The sequence below is a fragment of the Mustela putorius genome, unplaced genomic scaffold, assembly GCF_011764305.1.
Source record: "Mustela putorius furo isolate JIRA1106 unplaced genomic scaffold, ASM1176430v1.1 tig00000196_pilon_pilon_pilon, whole genome shotgun sequence".
Taxonomy (NCBI): domain Eukaryota; kingdom Metazoa; phylum Chordata; class Mammalia; order Carnivora; family Mustelidae; genus Mustela; species Mustela putorius.
Window position 1 is genome coordinate 3,452,464 of NW_025421310.1, and position 18,687 is coordinate 3,471,150.

General features: G+C 50.4%; 1 protein-coding gene across 1 annotated transcript; it reads right to left on the reverse strand.

Moving 5' to 3' along the window:
* Nucleotides 1–693: 693 nt before the first annotated feature.
* LOC106004136 (zinc finger protein 419-like) lies at nt 694–18,352 on the reverse strand. The gene is made up of 4 exons (XM_013048118.2): nt 18,096–18,352; nt 5,665–5,703; nt 3,513–3,639; nt 694–2,823 (listed from the first exon to the last, which is right to left on the reverse strand). The coding sequence occupies exons 2-4, from the start codon at nt 5,677–5,679 to the stop codon at nt 1,739–1,741; spliced, it is 1,227 nt and encodes a 408-aa protein (XP_012903572.1). The 5' UTR covers nt 5,680–5,703; nt 18,096–18,352; the 3' UTR covers nt 694–1,738.
* Nucleotides 18,353–18,687: the final 335 nt, after the last annotated feature.

The window sequence follows — 18,687 nt, forward strand, 5'->3', positions numbered from 1 at the left end:
TCTCAATTTAATAAGGCCAGGAATTCCTCCCAACAGCTCTCCCAGTATTTGCAGGGTGCTTGGTCTTACGATTTTCAAAATTTCACACGAATCCTTCTGGCTGAGGTAACTCGAGTAAATAGTACGCGTGTGCAACCAGCTTCCCTCCCAGAGCTATTTCAAACATTCAGCAATATGTTCCAGTTCACCAAACAATGGGCTGGTACAATTGGTCATCTTGTCCTCCTCCTTATTGGCATTCTGCTTCTATTCAGAAACGTTCACCAATGGAGAACACAGCAGCGAGAGCAGAGCCAAGCTATAGCACAAGCCCCTATGTCAATAGAGGCTGGGACATCTCCCCAAATATGGCTAAGCACACTAGATCGGTAGTCAAAGACAGGTAAGATCAGTAGAGAAACATACCAACCTAAGACAGGACAGAGATCATCGATATCTTGTGTCTGATGATGGGTAAGGATGTTTTCTGCTACTGACGACCTAAGACAGGCACGATCTCTGCCATAAAACAAAAAAGGGAGAGATGTCGGGGACTGCCTCCGGCCAGGAAAGTCCCCACCATTACAAGATGGTGCTTGGCTCACTGCCAGCAAAATACGCTGCAAGAAAACAATGAACATTCTGGTGAAGCCCGCCTAAAGGAGGACATAGTCATTGGCTGTTTCAAATTTAATCAGCATAGTAACAGGACTCTCATTGGCTCTCCCCATTGCTTGGCCCCTTATTGGTCACCCTGCCACATATAAGCTAAGGAAGTTGACGAAATAAATAGATGAAGCATTAACACCATACCAGGCTGATTGTCGTTCTTGCGGGCCAAGGGTGACATAGCTCTATCCTTATGCACTGCCTTTACCTTAGATCATGACTCATGACTGTGGGGTCCTGGTGCCCAGGCCCGTGGTGGGAAGCCTGCTCCCTTTCCCACCCCCCCACTTATTCCTCCTTCTCGGTCACACTGAGGGCAGTTACCACCTGTTGCATCTTTGTTCAGTGCATAGCCCGTAGTAACCAGCCCCATGAAAAGTACATTTTAAGTATGATGCAGGCCGATTAGGAATGGCCGCTTGTGTGGATCTCTGCAGTTCCCCTGGATAGGTAGGGGCTATGGGCCATAAAAATTACATTTCCTCTCCCTTAAGGTGTCTGGAGTTCTAGTTCTGCTTTTAAGTGGAGCACCTGGCTCTAAAGGCCTCAAAATTTCTGCAAAAACCTTCCTATAAACCAGGCACAATCCACAATCCCAGGGAGGTACGGGGCATCCCAGCCCCCAGTCTGCTGTACTGAAAGGGGTTCCAGGGAGACCAGTAATACCAAACAGGGTCATATGTGTCCTCCACTATGAAAAGAGGCTGATCCAAAAAATACAACTGTCCTCCAAGGAAAACCTCTAGACCCACAGAAAACCACAACATTTGGATTACAAGATTAGTGACTTATCCCAGAAGGCCTGGGGGCAAAAAAACTAGACATTTAGTGCCATGATACCATCCATCTACCCCCGCTAATGCCTATGAAGTTGGGACACGTGCAGATACAGGTGAGGAACAGCATCACCGCCCAGGGTGCCGCATGCTGCTGTGTTAAATAGTCCGGCTCATTCTCCACCTCCATTGTAAGGCCTTTCTCCCGGATGAACTTTGTGCTGTCGAATGAAATTAGACCTCCAGCCAAAGGCTTTCCCACATTCGGTGCACTGGTAAGGGTGGGTTGGGCTGTGCACTTGCTGGGGGGTGCATCAGAGCAGCCTTGTGGCTGAAGCCTTCATCACAGCTGCCGCTGCATTCACGAGGACTTTCCGTTGTGTGCTCTGGCTAGAGAATTGTCTGCCTCCACTGCACTCATAGGGTTTGTCTGCGCTATGAACTCTCTGGTGTTGAGTGAGGCCAAAACTTTGGCTGAAGACTTTCCCACAGTCGCTGCACTTGTACGGTCTTACTCCGCTGTGAACTCTCTGGTGCTTGATGAGGGTGGAGCTTTGGCTAAAGAGTTTCCCACAGTCGCTACATTCATAAGGCTTTTCACCAGTGTGAATTCTCTGGTGCTTGATGAGGCTGGGACTTTGGTTGAAGAATTTCCCACACTCACTGCACTCATACGGCCTTGTTCCCGTGTGCACTCTCCGGTGTTTAATTAGGTTGGAGTTGGAGGTGAAGAATTTCCCACACTCCCCACATTTGTAAGGCCGTGCCCCAGTGTGAATTCTCTCGTGTTCACTAAGGCTGGAGCTCTGGCTGAAGAATTTCCCACAGTGGCTGCATTCGTAAGGCCTCTCTCCAGTGTGAATCCTCTGGTGGCGCACCAGCGTGGGTTTGTTACCGAAGGCTTTGCTGCACTCGCTGCATTCATAAGGCCGCTCCCCGGTGTGCACTCTCCGGTGCTGGACAAGTATGTGTTTGTAGCTGAAGGTTTTCCCACACTCAGCACACTCATAAGGCCGCTCTCCGGTGTGCACTCTCTGGTGCTGAGCAAGTCTGTATTTGCGACAGAAGGCTTTCCCGCAGTCACTGCACTGGTAGTCCGTGCAGTCAGTGGTCTTAGGGGGTGTCTCCTGGCTGTGAAGGAGCTGCTGTTGGAGAAGGCCTGAGCTAGCACGGAAGGGCTTCCCTGACGTGTGGGTGGCACAGCTTTGCAAGTTCCTTCTGAGGGGCTGCCCCACACTGTGCTGCTTCGGATGCTGGTGAACATGCCCCTGCATCCCACAGGTGGTCTGGCCAGGGTTTGTGTCCAGGCTACAGTCCTGGGCGTAGGCCTTCTGTGACCCTCCTCCAGACACGTTCTGCTCAGAGGGTGCTGCCGCCTCCAATGCTCCCTGGCCGCCACCTGTAAGCAGAGAACAGTGAGGAGCTCTGTGAGGAGGAAGCTAGCCCACCCCAAATGTGCATCTGACAGTGGAACGAGCAAGGGCAGGGAGGAGGTAGTTTGAAAGACAGGGCTGTGTCAAAGGGAGGGCTCACCATGGCCAAGACACATGGATGGGGTGTACCACGGGGAGGAGGGGCTGTGTCCACGACTCCCTTCTGTGGAAAGGTGTTTGTGCCAGAGCCTTGTACACCCGTGCTCCAGCATTAGTGGAAGGGTTTGGTGGTACATAAGCCTGCCGGTGCTGCAGAGCCTGGGGGGTGGGGGAGGATCTACTCCCAGGTCTTTTCTTAGAGGAAAAATGACAAGTGGGCAAACTCATGTCAAGAAAGGGGAGGAGTCTCTGACCTCGGCACCTAACACTGTTGAGCCTGGGACATGACATGTTCCTGGTAGGATTCCCAGCTACAGATCACATCCTCCCCCATCTGGAATCATGTCCACTTTGTCATGTATGCAGTGCTCTCCCAGCTCCAGATGGACAACATGGCATCTAGAAGATGCAGGCCTTTAAGGGAAAGACAGGACGGGTCCATGGAAACCTTTCCTCAAAGAGCTTCAGACCAAGGAGTGTTAGAGCAATTTGTGAGAGGAGGTACAGTATGTGTGCCTCAGCCCCTGGACCTTGGGGTTGGGAGGAGGGGCCTTACCCAGTGAGGCAATGAGTGCAAAGACCTCCAGCATCACATCGTGGTACAAGTGTTTCTGAGCCTTATTAAGAAATCGCCACTCCTCCTGGGAAAAGTACACAGCCACGTCCTCAAAGGTCACAGAGCTCTGTGAGGAGTAACGATAGTTACAACCAGACGCAGTCTCTCTCATCCCACATTCATTCCCCTCCTCCCTTCCCTGCTCATTATCTGCCCTAGTTCTGCAGCCTAAGCACTGGTACCCCGGAGGAACAAAGAGGCAGGTGGTCAGATGCTGCCTGAAAGGCAGGACCCCCATGCATCTCCTGCATGACATCCAACACTCCCCAGGATCTTGCCTCCCACACATAACCATGCTGGGCCCAGCATTTTCTGACTCCTACTCACCAGATCTGACACCTCCACGGTATGTTTGATCCCCACCCACTACTTGGCCCATAAAAGTGACTTTTTTTAAAAGACCCTATTTATCTATCTGACAGAGAGGGAGCCTGAAAGACCCTATTTATCCATTTGACAGAGAGGGAACAGGCTCCTCACTTGAGCGGAGAGCCCGACATGGGGCTTGAGATCATGACCAGAGCCAGTGACTCTTATCAGTGCGTGGCATCTAGAAGTTCCTGCCATGTGCAATAATAGATGCCAACCTCCCATGAACCCACAAAGAAGGGGCTTCTCCACCTGACTTTGTTCCTGGCTTAGACCACATGCAGATCACACCCAGATCTCAATAACCTTGGTCACACTCCGCCTCTGTATTCGACATTTTATGTCTCTGTGTCACTGCACCAGGTATATATGTCCTAACAACACTTTATGTGAGGTGATCTTGAGAGATCCTGAGAGAACCACCACAAAAACCTGGTATTAGGTACCAGTGTGACTTTACCAACTCACCTCCATTATTGCTCTGGTCTCATTCACGCCCATGAAAATCTGGTTACCTGCTGGACTTTCCCCTGCCTCTACCTCCCTCTACATTTCTGTTTACAGCTACTCTGTTTACAGCTCTCCTTCCTTGTCCCCCAGTGGCAATGCCATAATCCAAACATGCCTCCTCCTGTATCAGATCCTCAGTTCTATTTTGGAATACACACCATAGTTCTATTTTGGGATACACACCACATGCCACAGTGTGAACGTCTTGAGGACTATATGCCCAGCTGTCCATTTGTCCCCCATACTTGGGAGTCTCTGAATTATCTGAGACTCAATATGGCCAAAACCTAATTCCTTGATATTCTCACCAAAAATATGGAGTTATCTGTGACCTGGAGAGGCCCTACTTTAAAAAAACAAATCCAGGGGCACCTGGGTGGCTCAGTGGGTTAAAGCCTCTGCCTTCAGCTCAGGTCATGATTCAGGATCCTGGGATAAAGCCCCACATCAGCCCCTCAGCAGGGAGCCTGCTTCCTCTTCTCTCTCTGCCTGCCTGTCTGCCTACTTGTGATCTCTGTCAAGTAAATAAATAAAATTAAAACAAACAAACAAACAAACCAAAAATCCAGGGGCACCTGGGAAACTCAGCCAATTAGGCATCTGCCTTCAGCACAGGTCCTGATCCACGAGTTCCAGGATCAAGCACAGCATCAGGCTCCCTGCTCAAGGGGAGAGTCTGCTTCTCCCTTTGACCCTGCCCTTTCTGGGGTGTATACTCTCTCTCTCACAAATAAATCGTTAAACAAATCGAGGGGCACCTGGGTGGCTCAGTCAGTTAGGCACCAGCCTTCAGCTCAGGTCATGATCTCAGGGTCCTGGGATCAGTGAAGTCTATTTCTCCTCCTCCTTGTGTGTTCTCTCATTCTCTCAAATAAATCCTACTTCCAGATCTACCACTGTACCAGCCTTAGTAATGATCTTTCCCGGGCTGTGGCATATTCTATCTCCTCTGCTCCAGAATTGTGTGGCTACTACTCTGACTCGGTTCCTTGCCCTCTGTTCTCAGCAGACATAACAGCGACGTATGAGACCTACAACAGTCCAGTCAATACTGAAACCTGAGACAACCTTTCACATCTCACCCTGCTGCTTGCCAAAAGTGGGACTCTCTCTCCATATAACCTCTGACGCAGGCTTAAGGGCTTATCTAGAGTATCTAGACACCAAAGGCAGGACGAGTGGCAGCAAGAGGTCCAGGACACCTGACACTCACCGGTGCAGGGTCCATAAGTGCATCTGCTGAAAGCAGAACCTGCAGGAAGAGCAGGGCCACGTTAATTTAATTCAAATCAGGGACACAGACAATATGAAACACTTAATAATTTCAGGTAAAGATGAAAGCTGAAGAGGATAAAGAAAGTATTTATACCAGAAAGTAGAATGTGTTATGGTTATGTCAAAAGCATGTGTGCATTCTCAGGTATGTCCTTCCAAAGTGGGAAAAGGGAGTATAGAGCCTGTCGGGGTTGGGTTGTGTTTGGGTAACGTCCCTTAGGCAAATGAGCGGCAAGAATAAGGGATATAAGGTAAGTCCATGTTTATGTGTGGGTGTGCTTCTGACCCTTCTGTTTTATTCCTTATGATTCTGATTCTTCTTATGCCAAAAATGCGTTCCTCTCTTCCTATACTTCCTGGTTGCCCCTAATAACTGTTTAGATACGTGACTCCTTAATCTTCTTTTCCAAGTTTTTCAATAAATGTGCAGAAAAATACTGCGAATATATTCTCCCCCAGGGCAGACAACTAAACCACACTCCTAGAGTCTGGACTGTGCCTCAAAACTAATCTCTCCGCAGAGGTTGTTGGAGCCTTGGCATCCCGCAGTTCAGCGCAGCAAAGGTGCTTTGGCCTCCTGCAGTTCAGCACAGCTGCATTTCTGTTTCAGCTTCAGAGAAAGGAAACAAGCTAGGACCTAACCTTTGCTCCATCCTCATTATGTAAAGTTATTTACTTTGAAGCATTACTTTCTATCCTTACAATGATTAAACTTCTGCCTATGTTAGCAAAGTAGCTTACCTGAAGTATTCTATCATCATTTTCTCTTGTAGTGGTACCAGAGGATGATGAAGGAATACAACCACTTAAAAAACAAAAATCTTGTGGGTGTAGAGTATAAAAGTTTATGGTAATTTTAAGTGTGTGTTCACAAAGATAAAATTAGTAACATGGCACATAGATTTATCAGGAAGTGAAAACAGTTAAGTACAGTAATTTTAACAAATCTTAATCACAACTTAAGAAAACTGCATCAATATACACAAAGAATCTCAAAAAAGAAAAAAGCCAAAGAAAATATACATAAAGGGTAAAATTAAAGAGAAAAGACAAATCTTGACAATATCCATAAGAAGGAGTACCCAAAACAACGTGGAGAAAAGATATCATAACAAACTGGAGCCAGGAAACTGAAACCCAACACTACTAAAAGGTTCACAACAACCAAAGCCAAAACCTTTGCTTAATACATGTTATTAAAGGATGCCAGGGGGCACCTGTGTGGCTCAATCCATTAAGCATCTGACTCTTGGTTTCAGCTTAGGTCATGATGTAAGGGCTGTGATATCAGTCCCACATGAGGATGCTTGGGATTCTTGCCCTCTCTCCCTCTTTCACCCCTCTCCCCCCACTTCACACTCTCTAAAACAAGTAAGTAAATAAATACATACATCTTTTTAACAAAGGATGCCAGGATGGGAAGAAATATTCAAAGGGGAAAAAAAAGAGATTGAGGCAACAAAACAGGAACAGCCTGTATTTCATCATAAAAATGCATGTTTTGGGACGCCTGGGTGGCTCAGTGGGTTAAGGCCTCTGCCTTCGGCTCAGGTCATGATCCCAGAGTCCTGGGATCCAGCCCCGCATGGGGCTCTCTGCTCAGCAGGGAGCCTGCTTCCCCATCTCTCTCTGCCTGTTTCTCTGCCTACTTGTGATCTTTGTCTGTCAAATAAAATCTTTTTTAAAAAATGCATACTTTGTGGGGCGCCTGGGTGGCTCAGTGGGTTAAGCCACTGCCTTCGGCTCGGGTCATGATCTCGGGGTCCTGGGATCGAGTCCCGCGTCGGGCTCTCTGCTCAGCAGGGAGCCTGCTTCCCTCTCTGCCTGCCTCTCCGACTGCTTGTGATTTCTCTCTGTCAAATAAATAAATAAAATCTTTAAAAAAAAAAAAATGCATACTTTGTGTTACTGCAAATATAAAAGGTCTACAAACTTTTGCTAAAATACCTGAGTATGCCAAGTGTTTTAAGAACATACGAAGTTCTTTCTAAAGTGACAAGGTTACATAAGTAAGAATAAACATTAAACATAACTTTAGAATGCAAGAGTAATTGTTCCAAAAAACTAACACAGAATTAGGTTGAAAAAACTAGAGCTCAAAGTGGGGCACTCATGGGTCTTGATGCCTCAGTGGTGGTACAGAGCATGGAAACAGCAGCTTATAAAGTGTTCTGTGAGGGAAAAGTTTCAGGAGAATAGGAATTAATTCTTTATTTTATTAAAGATGTTATTTATTTATTTGACAGATCACAAGTAGGCAGAGAGGCAAGCAGAGAGAGGGGGGGAAGCAGGCTCGCTGCCGAGAAGACAGCCCAATGTCGGGCCATCCCAGGACCCTGAGATCATGACCTGAGCCAAAGGCAGAGGCTTAACCCACTGAGCTACCCAAGCGCCCCTCTTATGAGTTAATAAAAGAACAGATTTCTCAAACCCAAAAGCATCGCAGTAAAGAATCCCAGTACATTACAATGAAGGGCTTCTGCGATCGCAAAAACTGAAATGACAAGCCACAGAGCTGAGCAAAAATTACACAAATTCTTGAATCCTCCATACTTGTTACAATAAATTATCTAAAATCTTAATATCTAACTAATTGAAATCGTGTATGTAAACAATTCCATCAAGCACTTTTTAAAAATGCAAATGTCATGGTAATCATCAAAGCAAAACTTCGCAAGGCTGGACCTAGAAGCGGCCGCTGCGCGGCGCCCGCAGAACGGTGGAGATTCGTGGATATCGTGAGCGGCAGCAGGTATGCAGACTCGAAACATCTCTAAAGCCAGTTTCGCAAGATCCTGTGAATTCGCACGTGGACTCCCTGCGAGAATCCAGCCTTTCCAGTTGCGCTGGACCGCGGTGCGCTCGCGGACCCGCACGCGCGGCCGGAGCAGCAACGCTCACCCGCGAGCAGGACTCCCCGCACGCCCGCGGTCACAGCACACAACGGCGGGGAGAAACGGGCAGACGCAGGAGCCGGAGGGCACCGTGTTCCTGTGACCTGACGCACGGCGGTCCTTTCGGAGCGATTCAAGACGTGCGGAAACTACACCTCCACGACAGCCACTGATGCTTCCTAGAAACGCGCCCACAGGGACCCACTCGGCGGGTTCCGGCACTCCCTACAGCCCATTTCTGCGCGGCGCCCGCGCTCCCCGGCAGCGAGCAGTCAGGCCGGCAGCGTGGCCCTCAGCCCCACCGCCCGCTCCCGTCTGCGAACTCAGCAGCAGAGCCACGCGCGGGGCCAGGAGCAAGAGCTGAACTGGCCCCGCGGCAGGCAGCCCAGCCAGCCCCCACCGCAGCGCTCTCGCTACCGCCCGCCCGCCCGCCCAACAGGCACGCGCGGTAAAACCCACCGGCCGGCTCTTCACCCGGCGCAGGGACGACGCCAGAGTGATTGCAGCTGGTCACCTAAAGGCGCACCTCCAGTCTGCGCGGATCCCTCTGGCAGGTCTTACCTCAACATTTGGAAGACCAGGCAAACGGCGGCCCCAAGAACAAAAGTACGAAATTCTAACACAGCCTGGGCTGGGCGAGCGCCCCGAGAAGCGCAGCACTCACCTGGGCTGGAACCGCCAAGGCGGCGGCAGGAAGGGGCGTGGCACCTCAGCCTTCAGCCCCAGCGACAGCTACGTTGAGTCTCGGAGCACCCGGCGCAGCCCGTCTCTCCTCCCGTTACCTCAGCACCCCCCTACTCCCCGCCCCACCAGGCAAGCCAAGGCTTCCGTCTGCAGGACAGAACCAGGTTTACGAGATGTCGGAGGCCAACGCTGGAATGCCCATCCAGATGCCGACCTCCGGGCGGGAAGTGCCTCTCCCTGAGCCCTCACTGGCCCAGCAAAGGGGACGCACAGCGCACTGCCTTCCGGGTAATAGTTCTGATGGAGCCAGAGGGTCACCAAGGGTCTCCATTCTTGACCTCAGGGAAATTGTCTGGCGACATCAAGAAAGGCTCTGGGTAGGGATATCTGCAGGCTTTGAGGAAGGGGTGCGGCGGGGCTCCAGCTTCTTGGGTCAACACCCAGATTTTCATGGAATGTAGTTTGTGCTGATCACAGAAATGTACTGAGACAGACGTAAGTTTTCAGACGTTCCCCCAAACTACAAATGGTCACTCAGACACACAGTGCATCCACCCATTGCTGGGATCTAAAATACGGTCCTACTGCTTTTCAAGTACATGTTCGACTGTAACTTCATCAACTGCAGGAATTTTTCCACTGGAAACAAGGTACAGGGGCTCAGTCCGTTAAGTATCTGACTTTGTATCTCAGGGTCCTGGGACTGGCCTGCCTCAGACTCCCAGCTCTGGGTGGGGGGTAATCTGCGTGACCCTCTCTCCCTACCCTCACTTGTGCTCACTCTCAAATCCCCCCCCCCAAAAGTAGAGCTGGTGATTATATCCAACCTTCACTCCACTATTACATTTTTCTTAGATTCTAACACCTATCTGAAAAGAGAGGATGACTTTATCACAATGGGGGAAAGGGGCCTTATGAGACACAAAAACCGGCTGAGGAGAAACTGGACACCTCACACACACCAGTAACGTAAAATGGTGCCAACACTACGGAAAACAGTTCCTCAAAAAAATGACCGTATTACCTTATGGTCCAGCAATTCTACTTCTTGGGGGTATATGCAAAAATAATTGGCAAGCCAGGTGCTGAAGAAATCTTCTTTGAAAGTAAGGTGTTAGAAGAAATACTTGTACATTCGTGCCCATAGTAGCAATTATTCACCACAGCCAAAAGAGGCAGAAACAACTCATGGTTTATGAACAGATGAATGGATAGAGAGAATAAATGGATAAAGAAAATGTGCCATACACATACAATGAAATACTGTTCAATCTTAAAGAAGAAGGAAATTCAGATTCACAAGGTACAGCATGGATTGGGTTCTGGGTTCAAGCCCCATGTCGGGCTCCCTGTTCAGCAGAGAGCCTGCTTCTCTCTCTCCCTGCCGCTTTGCCTACTTGTGCTCTCTCTCTCTCTCTGTCAAATAAGTAAAATTAAAAAAAAAAAATACAGCATGGATGAACCCTGAGGAGGATGCTATGCTATATGAAATAGAACAGTGGTTTCAAGGGATCGGGGGCAGGAGAAAATGGCGAGTGGGGTACTGGATTTAAGTTTAACAAGATGAGAAGAATCACAGATACCCACAGTAAAAGTGAATGTACTTCACATTCCTGAACCATACCCTTAAAAACAAGATAAGCTTCATATGATATGTATTTTAGCAGAACTTTTTTAAAATTTTTATTTATTTGACGGAGAGTGAGAGAGGGAACCCAAGCATTGAGAGTGAGAGAGGGAGAAGCAGGTTTCCCTCTGAGCAGGGAGCCCAGTACAGGGCTTGATCCCAGGGCGAAAGACAACTGCTTAACTGAGCCACCCAGGCATGCCTTTACCACAACTTTTAAAAGAAAACTATATATTGTTTTTTTCCAGTGCTAATTTAGAACACACTTTCAGCTGAAATCTTTCCCCTTCTGCTGTACTCATGAGTTCCCATTCTTCCCAGATGCTGAATGAGGTGGGAGTCTTGGCTAAAGAATTTCCCACATGCCGTGCATGCATCATGTCCTTACCCAGTGTGAATTCTCTGATGGTTAATGAAAGTGGTTTGTACCTAAACACTCCCCCACATTAGCTGCACTTGTGAAGTTTCCTCCAGCGTGCATTTTCTGGTGACTGAAGAAGCCAGACTTTCTAACAAAGGCCTTGCTATATGCTGAACTCATAAAACATTGGCCTGGGATATTTTGATGATAAGTCCACATTTTTGTGTAAAGATTTTTGTGTAAAGAATTCCCCCACATTTTATAATGCTGAAGGAGGTGGGACTTTCTGATGAAGGCCTTCCCACATTCACGACACAAAGGCCTCTCTCCAATGTGACTTCTCTGTTGTTTAAGGAGACGTGAGTTCTGTGTGAAAGATTTCCTGCATTCACCACACTCTTTCTACGCTACGAACTTCCCTGTGGCTAGTGAGTGTGGAGTTGTACCCACAGTTTCCCACGTGGGCTGCACTTAAACACCCTTTCTTCACTGGGATTGCTAAAATGGTTACTGAGGAGATGCCTGGGGGCTCAGTAGTTAAACAGCTGCCTTCAGCTCAGATCATGATCTCAGGGTCCTGGGATCGAGTCCCACAGCTGGCTCCTTGCTCAGCAGAGAGCCCCCATCTTCCCTCTAACTCTGCCTCCTGCTCTCCCTTCTTGTACTGTCAGTCAAAATAAGTGAATCTTTAAAAAAAAAAAAAAAAAAAAAGGACAGAAGAAGTCTTGATAAAATGTTTACTGAAGTTGTACCTAAAAAATGTCCCACTTCCACTACACTCTAAGGCCCTTTTGCAGCGTGACTTTCTTGGACTCTATAAGCGTGTCCTGTGGCTGAAGGCCTTCCCAGAGCACTGCACTTAAAACCATTCTGTCTGATTTCAAAGGCGTCTCCACTTGGGTGTCCCTGTGTGGCTTCAACCCACTGTGAGTGGCTGGGAGGGGGGAGGGAAAAAGACTGTGGAGCCCTCTCCATCCTCCTTCCACACCAAGGTCTCAGCTAGATACGCTACATGGTCCAAATGAAGGGCTCCCCTCACTTTCCCTGAGGGAAAGTTTCTATTCTGCTTCTTTTGATGCTGCTGAAGTTTCCCCCACAAGTGTGTGGGCCTCGCTCAGGGCGTGTACCATCATGCTCAGCCCAGCGCAAAAGGTCCTTCCAGAGCAAGCTACATGGCTCCCAGGGCTGGGACTTCTGGGTGGGTGGGCCTGACTTTGGAGTCTTGACCTGTGACCTTCCTACAGAATCACCGTGCTCTGGAGGGGCCGCCTCGTCCTGGACTCCATGCCAGCAACCTGTAAGCAGACGAATGCTGGGAAATTGCCAGCTGAGTTCAGTGGCAGGAGGCAGCCCCCTTGGGAATGTGTCTCAGACATACCCAGGGATGAGGCCACAGGACTGCTGACAGGCGAGTGGGACTCAAGACAGGGTGAGGAAGGCTTGCGGTGTGGAGCTCAGCCTGGCAAGCCCCCGTGATGGTAGAGCCCTGACTCTGGGGAAGGACATGAGGGAGAGGAAGTGCGGGGAGAAGGCAGGCTCCCCAACCCCCTCCTCTGCAGGTGACTTTCAATCAGACCGTAGCTGCTGGGGACCGCTGAGCACTGACAAAAGACTGGGTCCAGACGCAGAAATGGGTAATTACAACACAGTGGCCGGTGTTCAGAGACTATCTAAGGATATGTGCAGCCCTCCAAGGAAGCAGTGGAAGGCCAAAGACAAGAGCCCAAAGTCAGAGCGGAAATACTAGTGGGAAAGAAAAGGTAAAAATGAGGTGTGGCCACTGTCCTAGGCATCACGCGATGGTGGACACAGGACAGAAGCTCTGCATGAGGGTCATATTCCTTTGAGCTTCTCCTGATGTTCCAGAAGTGATGTCCCCCCTGTCTGGTATCCGGGGGCCTCCTGTTGGTCAATGTGAGAAACCAGCTGGGCCTGGAAGAGGCCAGTCCAGTCCTCAGGGAAAGGCAGGGAAAGGGAGTGGCCAGCACCTCACATCCACATCCCACATTCTAAATTTACAATGCCTTCAGAGGAAGGTCTTCAAAAAACAACCCAGTGGTCCCTACGTGCGGTGACCAGATCAGTGCCTGCAGTCACTGGCACAAGCAGGCCCCAAAGTATGTTAGCAAAAGGGCTGGGAAGGCCTGGGGGCACAGGTGCTCCAAGCATGGACAGGCACCTGACCAGGGATGGCTGAGGCAACGGCCCTGGCCACACTGGAGGCATTTCTTCGGCCTGCTAACATGCCAGTCTGCACAGAGCCCAGGCGGTACGCCGCAGATGCCACCAGCACCCCCTCTGCCCCAGTCCTGCATCAGCACACCCAAGTCCCCCCGCACTGGAGAGCAGCTCTCATTGTCACATGTCCCCACCTAACTCTGTGTCGCTTGAGCTCAACTGCAGAGGCATCTGTGAGGATGTGACGATCTCATAAGCAATCCTGACCTCCTCTCACCACTGGACCTTCATTCAAAGCCTCAGACAAGCAAAGCTTCCGGCTGGCCCCATTTCCCTCAACGAATCTACCAGCCTGAATGAAAGGGTCCCAGCAAAGATCATCAGGAAACCTCGCTGCATCTACCGAAGGATGATGGGCCCTGTCCTGCCCTGGTGTCCAGCCTTCCCTGCAGAGGCACCTCAGCATCCATCTTATGTCTACTCAGGCGGCTTTATGACCTCCACCCTTCACCTCACAGGCGCACACCCCCAACACCACTGTCCAGGTGCCCACCTAACACACACACTTACCCTCTCCTTCCCTTGTCCCTGGTGTGCTGCCATCATAATATAAAGATGCTTCCTCTGAAATCAGACCCACAGCTTTACTGGGGTCCACACAAGAATTATATTGTGGGGGGCGCCTGGGTGGCTCAGTGGGTTAAGCCTCTGCCTTTGGCTCAGGTCATGGTCTCAGGGTCCTGGGATCAAGCCCCGCATCGGGCTCTCTACTCGGCAGGGAGCCTGCTCTCTGACCCCCCACCCCGGCCTACTTGTGATCGCTGTCAAATACATAAATAAAATCTTAAAAAAAAAAAAAGAATTATATTATGGTTGTTGCCAATCTGAACACCTCCACTGGACTCCAAATCTGGGGCTCCAACAGCCAAGTGGACACATCCTACATCCACTCAAAAGACTCGAACATTTGTGATGTAGCCAAGAATGGACTCTTTTTACATTTCCTCTGAAAATCCCTTCTGGCCGTGATCATATAGTGGTTAGTACTCTGTGTTGTGAAAATCCCTTCTGGGGTGCTTGGGTGGCTCAGTTGTTAAGCCTCTGCCTTCGGCTCAGGTCCTGATCTAAGGGTCCTGGGATTGAGCCCCACATTGGGTTCTCTGCTCGGTGGGGAGCCTGCTTCCCCCTCTCTCTCTGCCTGCCTCTCTGCTTACTTGTGATCTGTCTGTCAAATAAATAAATAAATCTTAAAAAAAAAAAAAAGGAACATCACCATTCCCTACAGACAGTTACCTAAACCACTGGGGTGAAAATTAGGGTGGGGAAGAGCCTGGGACATCCGCTACTCATTGGTGCAGGGTCCAGAAGCATTTCTGCCACCGCCACAGGACCCTGTGGAAGGATGGAGGCCATGAGAAATGGGAACCATGGCAGGATCCAACAAGCAGGTCCAAAATGAGCTCCTTGGGCCTCAGTGCTGCCTCTTACTAGCTGTGGGACTCTGGAAAGACTGACCCTTCCTGAGTGTCAGTGCGCTTATTCCATAAAATGGGAAGAAGACTGTTTTCCACCTCGGTAGGGCTGACACTGATACCGCACTTACATAGGACACACTGTAGACCGGCTATCTCTAGTCCACAGCAGCCATGGTTCTGTGTTCTCAGTGCAAGTGAAGTGTGGGGCCTTAAAAACTTGATTGTGTATTCCTCCCACTTTTTAAGGGTTTAAGAGGATGTGATACACAAACTTACATCATAAGCCAATACTGAAAGGTAAGTTAACATTTAAACCAATCATTAAGTATTTGGATAAATTTAAGTAATTCAGTGTGTTCCTTTCTAACTGCCTGCCTGTGTGTACATATTTGGAGAGTGGCTGTTTCATGTTCAATTCAGTAACTGTCTCATACATTCTTTTTTTTTTTTTTTAAAGATTTTATTTATTTATTTGACAGACAGAGATCACAAGTAGGCAGAGAGGCAGGCAGAGAGAGAGGAGGAAGCAGGCTCCCTGCTGAGCAGAGAGCCCGATGCGGGACTTGATCCCAGGACTCTGAGATCATGACCTGAGCCGAAGGCAGCGGCTTAACCCACTGAGCCACCCAGGCGCCCCTGTCTCATACATTCTTAAGTTAAAGGGAGGCACTGACACTACTAGTCCTTAAACTACAGTCCTCCGAAGACAGCATGCAGGGAGCCCCTTACAGAACGGTGGATGGGAGGTGAGGCAGCAGGGCCCCGACCAGCTGCTCTAAGGAGAAGCTATACCAACTCATACCTCAGTCTCCATGACAAGTCAGCGCCTTACCTCACCTAGACCTCCCTTTTTACAAACACAGGCCAGAATTCATCCCACACCAGGACTGCTCCCCTCAGAGAGAGCATCAGGAATATGTGCCCACCTGTACCCTGCCCTCTGGTTTCAGGCCTCTCAAACCTCACTACAGAGCCCATCTGAAAGAACAATCTTAAGGATCTCCTTCTCTAAAGGCCCCTGGGGGCTCAGTCAGTTCAGTGTCCAGCTCCTGATTTTGGCTCAGGTCATGATCTCAGGGTCCTGGGATTGAGACCCACATCAGGGTCCATGCTGGGCATGAAGCCTGCTTAAGATTCTCTCTCCATCTTCTCCTCCGTCCTCTAAACAAAACAAAACAAAACAAACAAAAAAACAAACTTCAGATGGTCTTTCACTTCTCTCCTTTTACTCACAGACGGGATGCAGCAGGAAACCCTACTGACTCTATCTTTATGATCTAGCCAAACTCCCATCACATCTCTGTTCTAGGACTGCAACGGTCTAGCCCCACCACAAATTATCCTGGATCTATCACAGTGTCCTCCTTAGGGGTATCCCTGTCTCCATTTCCTACCTATTATTCAACCATTTTAAACTTCAAATTTGGATATGCGCCTAACATTAGGTCCCTGGAACCAATTCCAAGAAGTCTGTGTGTGTGTGTGTGTGTGTAGCAGGGGGTTGGGGGAGAGTTCCCTGGGCCTCCTCACACAATATCAAGCAAAGTAAAAGGAAAAAAAAAATTATTTATTTGAAGGGGTGGTGAGGAGCAGAGGGAGACACAGTCTTAAGCAGACTGTGCTGAGCGCACAGCCTGAGGCAGGACTCGATCTTATGACCCGGAGATCAGGACCCTAGTCAAAACCAAGAGTGGGACGCTTAGCTGACTCTGCTCCCCATGGGAGCAGGAGGCGGGGGGGGGGGGGGGGGGGGGGGGGGGGGGGGGGGGGGGGGGGGGGGGGGGGGGGGGGGGGGGGGGGGGGGGAGCACAAACAATTCTTAAAAGCCAGCAAGATGTCCAAGCAGCCGATTCAATTCTGACACGATGAGGAAACAGCATCAGAATCACAGGTTAAAGGTTCGGTTCCAGACGAATGCACCCCCACGTCAATCCCAATCCCCTGCCATTTCAGACGCCATGTGCAAGCCAGGCGGTTACTTGTGCTTCTCACTGGTTAAAAATCAAAGGTTCTCAAGATCCCCTCCTCTTGGGACGCCTGGGTGGCTCAGTTGGTTAAGCAGCTGCCTTCGGCTCAGGTCATGATCCCAGCGTCCTGGGATCGAGTCCCACATCGGGCTCCTTGCTCCGCAGGGAGCCTGCTTCTCCCTCTGACTCTGCCTTCCACTCTGTCTGCCTATGCTCGCTCTCGCTCGCTGTCTCTCTGACAAATAAATAAATAAAATCTTAAAAAAAAAAAATCCCCTCCTCAGGTTTAACTGATCTGCTGGAATGGCTCACAGAACTCAGAAAACCTTTTTCTTGCTAGATCATCAGTTCATCATGAGAGGAAATAACTTGGCAACGGGCAAGCAGAAGAGATGCATATGGCCAGGTACGAAGACGGCGCAGAGCGTCCATACTCTCTCCAGGTGCACCACTCTCCTTAAATGTCCCTGTGCACCAGCATGGAAGCTCTGAGCCGTGTCCTTTAGGGTTTTAGGGAGGCTGCATTACAGAGCACGGTAGGTTCAGTCAGTGGCTGCTGGCTATTGGTTCAACTTCCAGCCCATCTCCCTTCCCCCAAGGTGGGGGGAAATAGGAAGTGGGAGGGGAGGAACTAAAATTTCCAAATGTCTAATCGTATGGTTGGTCTCCCCTCCCCCCAACCCACGCCCAACTAATTTAAGTACTTCCAAAAGTCACCGCAGTCACCGAGCACAGACAACTTCATCACCGACAACACTTGGGAAATTCCAGTTTCTGGAAACTGTGAGTCGAGAACCATGGACCAAGACCAGATATATATGAGAAATATCTTTTGGTCATCTTAATCAACAAATATGTATTTTTATAAGCCACCATCGGGGCCCTCCCATCCCCGCCCCTTCCGACCTTCAGCGGACCCACGCCGCCACTGCAGGCGGCACTCCACCTCGGCCTCCGCTCCCCGCACCCGCGAGAGGCCCGCCCCACCCCCCACTCCCGGCCCTGACTCAGGAGCACCTGCCGGGCCCTCCCCCGCCACGCCCCACCGCACAGACCGAGCCGGACAGCACGCTGGGGCGCCCTCTGCTCCCGCCCCGCCGGCCCGGCTGCGGGGAGCTGCGAGGGCGCCCCTCCATCCGACTGCAGCGCTCGGGGCGGGGGACCCCGGGGTCGCAGCACCCACCTGAGCCGGCTTCCTCGGCGCGGACTCCGCCAACGACCGGCGGGAGGAGCGGGGCGGGGAGCGGCGGGCGACCGAGCGGGGACAGAAGAGCCTCGCAGCGGCCTCCGCGGCGGGAATGACTCCTCTTCCGACACTTTCCTTCCACTCCCAACTAACCCGTAGTTCCCCGCGCGCTACACCGGCCAAACCCTCCCGGAACGCGAAGGGGACCACCGCCTGAGGACGCCGCCGGAAGTCCCGCCTCACATGCGCAGCCGCAGGAAAAGGGCGACATGCTGCGTTCTCATTGGTTCAGCGCCCCACCGGGCTTGCCGCAGAGCCTTCTAGAGGAATGTGTCGTTCCCACGCACCACCCACCCTACCTGGGAGCCGGGTCCTTCCTAACTTGGGTGAGGGAGGCCGAAGGACAACGTGCAGGTGCACCGGGAAGTGGGCTCCTAAGATTTAGCGTGGGGGTCGCTGACTCTTCAAGCGGTATACCCAGGTTTCCTCTGAGTGCAGTCTTGGAAAATGCCAGAAATAGGTATCTGTTATTGCAGACTCTTAAATCCACTCCCAAAGGCCGCACGACCAAAGGGACACACTATAGTAT

What these genes read in the sequence shown, in the direction of transcription:
- LOC106004136 (XM_013048118.2), bottom strand. An exon ending in TGCACTCATTGCCTCACTGG is followed by an intron (nt 2,824 to 3,512) that starts GTAAGGCCCCTC and finishes CTCTGCTTACAG; the next exon opens with GTGGCGGCCAGGGAGCATTG.